The sequence below is a fragment of the Penaeus japonicus genome, unplaced genomic scaffold (genome assembly GCF_977035675.1).
Source record: "Penaeus japonicus unplaced genomic scaffold, GWHDUDI00000001_assembly GWHDUDI00000012, whole genome shotgun sequence".
Taxonomy (NCBI): domain Eukaryota; kingdom Metazoa; phylum Arthropoda; class Malacostraca; order Decapoda; family Penaeidae; genus Penaeus; species Penaeus japonicus.
The window spans coordinates 37,235,804-37,240,803 of record NW_028234414.1 but is presented as its reverse complement, the minus strand read 5'-3'; the positions used below and the strand labels follow the sequence as shown (position 1 = coordinate 37,240,803).

Below are 5,000 nucleotides of genomic sequence, written 5' to 3'. Positions count from 1 at the left end.
CCTTTTCTTTATCATTATTATCATTATCAATGTCATCATTATTGTAATTGTTATCATTAATATCATCATCATTATCAGTATTATTACCACTACCATTACTATTATTACTGTCGTTGTTATCATTATCATCATCCTTATTAACATCATCATTATTATTATCATCCTTTCTATCATTGTTATCATTATTATTACCAGCATTATTATTATCATTATCATTATCATCATGTTATCATTATCATTATAAGTATTGTTTTTATCATTATCACTGTTATGATTACAATATTAATGATCATTGTTATCATTACAATAATTATCATCCTTATTACTGTCATCATTATTATTGCCTTGATCTCCTCCTTCTTCTTGTTTTTCCTCTTCCTCTCATCCTTTTTCCTCGTCTTCTTTTCTTCCTCATTCTTCTTGTTTTTCCTCATCCTTTTTCCTCGTCTCTTTTTCCCCCTCCTTCTTCTCTTCCAACTCCTCTTCCTCTTCTTCCTTCTTTTCCCCCTCTTCTTCCTCTTCTTCCTTTTCTTCTTATTCTTATTCTTATTCCTCCTTTTTCTCTTCCTTTTCCTCCTCTTCCTCCTTTTCCTCCTCTTCCTCCTTTTCCTCCTCCTTCTCCTCCTCCTTCTCTTCCTTTTCCTCTTCTTCCTCCTTTTTTCTCCTCCTTCTCCTCTTCCTCCTTTACAAACACGTATCTGTTCTGATTTTAATCCTAGATATCATTTCAGGAATCTAAACCAGGTGATTCCGTGGAGGTCAGCTTCAGCGCAGATGTTGACACCATCTGGTCTACATGTAAACTATCGCCATATTCATGTACGTTTGAAAATAAGGGAAAAATCAGCTCTTTTTCTTAATACTGTGATTCATTTCACTGAAAGATACGGGAGAAATATTTGTTAATCTACTTTTGTAGTTCTTTCCTTTTTTTCTTTCTTTTTTCTTCCCTGCCTGTTTACATATACGCATATACGTGCGTACACACATACAAAAACGCGCACACACAAACACACACACACACACACATAAAATACATACAGATATGAATAGATAGGTAGATAGATAGACAGATAGATGGATAGATAGGTAGATAGATAGACAGATATTAGATGAATAGCTAACATATGTAAATAGAAAAATGATAGATAGATGAATAGATAAATTGGTATAAATAGATAGTTAGATGGGTATAGACATAGACGTAGATAAATTAATAGATGCAGATATAGCCATGTATACAGATATAGATATAGATATATGGATGTATTGATCGTATAAAACAATGCAACACAGTGCCGGCACATACAGAAGATCTGATGCCGATCGAAGGGAAAAGGAGGCAGGTACTTTATCAAATAAGAAAAAGAAGCACATTGGAAGTGAATAATAAAGGGTGCAGGTACACTACATGTTTCCATAGGTGAAGGAAAGTCAGCTACGGTCATGCAGTCTGAAGCGGTCGCCACGTAGCTTAAGGAACGTTTTATGTCGTAAGGAAGCGGAGGGATGTCGAAAGACGAGATAATGCTATTCAGTGACCAAATACGGATGCTGATCCTTGGGAGATCATACCGAATGTAGTCGTAGGCGTGAGCGGGAAGGTCTTTTGAAACGGACACTTGACTTATATAAGGTCTGTTGACAAGGTCTTGACGTATTTAAGGTCTATTGACAAGGTCTTGACGTATTTAAGGTCTATAGACAAGCTCTTGACGTATTTAAGGTCTATTGACAAGGTCTTGACGTATTTAAGGTCTATTGACAAGGTCTTGACGTATTTAAGGTCTATTGACAAGGTCTTGGCGTAATTAAGGGCTATTGACACTTAAACACTCCATTTGCCGGAATATGAAATTCCACTCGTGGGGAATGATACCGTTGCCGCCATATTTTTTTTACATGGCGTTATTTTTACATGGCGTTTCCGGGTTGAGAAATACTTTTGGTGAGACTGCCAGCGAAAGGAGGGACCTCTGCCTCCTAGATGATGGGTGGGTGAGGCACTGAGCTACGGTGACGACTGTTTTCGGTCGTGGGAACGCAGAGGACGGCACAAGGAATACTTTTCATTACTTGAAGTCGGGTTTCGTACAGGATGTTGAGAGGTGATATTTGGATGAGCAAATATGACAAAGACGTAGAATAATTAAAGCGCTTGGACGGTAGGAAAGCTCATATAATCAAGGAGCCACAGATGAGAATAATGGGACATAGAGACCTATTTAGTACATGAATCTTGGAGGCGAGGACAGGTCGCCCTTAATCCTTGATATACATTAGCCTTGACTTTCTTCGGTAGAAGATACTGAACATTTGTAGAAGGTCCATAGCTATAAAGTTAAATTTATAGTTGTACTCTATAGTAATATTTTCTAGGTGTGGTATCTCCAAAGCCTTCAATAGCACATTATGATAGAAGCTTATGGCTGTAGTAAGGGCTTGAAAGCAGGGACGAAAGTACTTCTAAACCTCCAAATACAAGGCGGATTTTTTCCTGTGCACATAAATTATATCGGTAAACGGAGAGAAAGATCCCGAAGATTTTTCTGAAGAAGGAATACCAAGGAGGTCTGATTGGTGACGGCCACGAGGAAGAAAATGAAACTAAGGAAGTTGAAGGGGAAACTACGAGAGATTCTGAGGAAAAGAATCGCATAGAAAAAAAAAATCAGGTAGATATCTCTGTGAGACTCATCTTTCACCAGCTGACACCTGGTCCTCGAAGGCTTGTCCTTATTAAGACGGTCATGACAGAACTGTAGCTCATAGGAGGAGTACCCAATACCGTTCGTAATTTCAAAGATCAGGTTATGTCAAAATGAGCAAGTTGTAATCAGTGCCACATCATATAACAGGTGTGGCACCGATTACGAGAATATTCTTTACTTCTTCCAAGGATTCTTTCGAGAAACGACACCATATTAAGGAAAGAAAACAGGAACAATGGCAGCTCTTTATCATGAATCTTATCGATAATAAAATTAAAATATTTATTTCTCAATCCTTACCTTTCCCGATTGTCCTCTCCCCTTCTTTCCCTCACATGTACCCGGGTTGTTTTTTCTTGTCTTCTTGAATACTTCACTTTGACCATCCTCGTAAAGGTGAAACTTAGTTTGACTTCGAAACTCTCGTGAAAAGGTTCTTCTGTGTATTCTGTATTTCGTTTGTGTGTGTGTGTAGATATACATACAATTTATGTAAACACACATGGATATGTATACGGTGCATATATATATATATATATATATATATATAATATATATATATATATATATATATATATATATATATATATATATATATATATATATATATGCATATATATATATATATATATATATATATATATATATATATATATATATATATATATATATATATATATGTGCAGTATATATCTATATATATATATATATATATAATATATACATATATATATATATATATATATCTATATAGATATATATTTGTGTGTGTATGTGTTTGCGTGTGTGTGTGTGTGTGTGTGTGTGTTAGTGTGTGTGTGTGTGTGTGTGTGTGTGTGTGTGGGACTATATATATGATTTGTGTAAACACGCACGCACATATATACGGTGCATATATACATATATATATATATATATATAAATATATATATATATATATATATATATATATATATATATTTATATATATATGTGTGTGTGTGTGTGTGTGTGTGTGTGTGTGTGTATGTTAGTGTGTGTGTGTGTGTGTGTATGTGTGTGTGTGTGTGTGTGTGTGTGTACTTGTAGCTGTCCCTATCTGTGTCAGTCTGTGCATCTACACACACACAATCCATACCAGTGTGCATAAAAACCTCACACTCATTTCGCCCCCTCCTTCCAGCCGACCACTGTTCGACCCGCTTGCCCTGCTCGAGCACCGGCTTCACCGATGGATTCCTCGTCTACCTCCTCACTTTCGGCGGCTCCATCACCCTCCTTCTCCTCGTGCTCATCTTCTCCCTCTACATCTGCCTTGTGCACCTGTCTAACAAGCTTGTGCAGGGAGGTGAGTCGGTTTGCTTTTTTTATTTATTTATTTATTTATTTATTTTGTGATGCGTTTTTCTTTTGTGTGTTTGTTAGGTCTGTTGTTATTATTAGTGTCATTATCATTATTCATTATTGCTATGCGTTGTTATTAGAATTATGAGCTATGTTTGTATCATTTATTTACCATTATTTATCATCATTGGTTATCATTATCATAATCATCATCATCAACATGATCATAATCTTCATCGTTATTGCAGTAAGTCAATCGCCACTCCTGCACCATCGCTAATGTTCATACAGACTAATCCCTGAACGATATATTCTTTTCTTTGATATAGCGTTGCCTAATGAATGTTACTTTTTTCCGGTTTCAGAATTTTTAGATATGATTTATTTGGCATTCCTCTTGTTACTACGCGTTTCAGATTTGAATGAGCTTACATGAATTCGATGGAAGTGTCAGAAAATGTGACTTGATATTGGATTTAGATTTTGCATCATACATATATATATATATATATATATATATATATATATATATATATATATATATATATATGTATACATATATATATATATATATGTATATATATATCTGTGTGTGTGTGTGTGTGTGTGTGTGTGTGTGTGTGTGTGTGTGTGTGTGTGTGTGAGTGTGTGTGTGTGAGTGTGTGTGTGTGTGTTGGTGTACACTTGTAAGTGTAAGGGCAATTAATTCTAATATTAGTCTCATCTTTAAAAATCAGTTTTTTTAAAGTTGTTATGAGGATAATCGTAAAAGCAAAGACCACATGTAATAAATATATTTCCATGTAGAGGCCAGGAAAGGGGGGGGGGGCGGGGGGATGGAGTTATCACCTGCATTGAGGTACAAGACTCTTTCGGAATGAGAATCTTCATTTCTCTCTATTTTTTATTATTTCGTCTTCTTTTCTTTTTATTCTTCTACCTCTGAATTTTTTCTTCATTTTTCAT

The 5,000-nt window shown here is 35.4% G+C and overlaps 1 protein-coding gene across 2 annotated transcripts in view; it reads left to right on the top strand.

The window, feature by feature from the left end:
- LOC147470836 (uncharacterized) overlaps positions 1-5,000 on the top strand; it is a 10,655-nt gene that overhangs the window by 2,979 nt on the left and 2,676 nt on the right. For both annotated transcript variants that reach the window (XM_086542780.1, XM_086542781.1), the window contains 2 exons: positions 732-819; positions 3,874-4,038. In XM_086542780.1, coding sequence (XP_086398906.1) covers positions 732-819; positions 3,874-4,038 — 253 coding nt within the window. The remainder of the gene's footprint in view (positions 1-731; positions 820-3,873; positions 4,039-5,000) is intronic.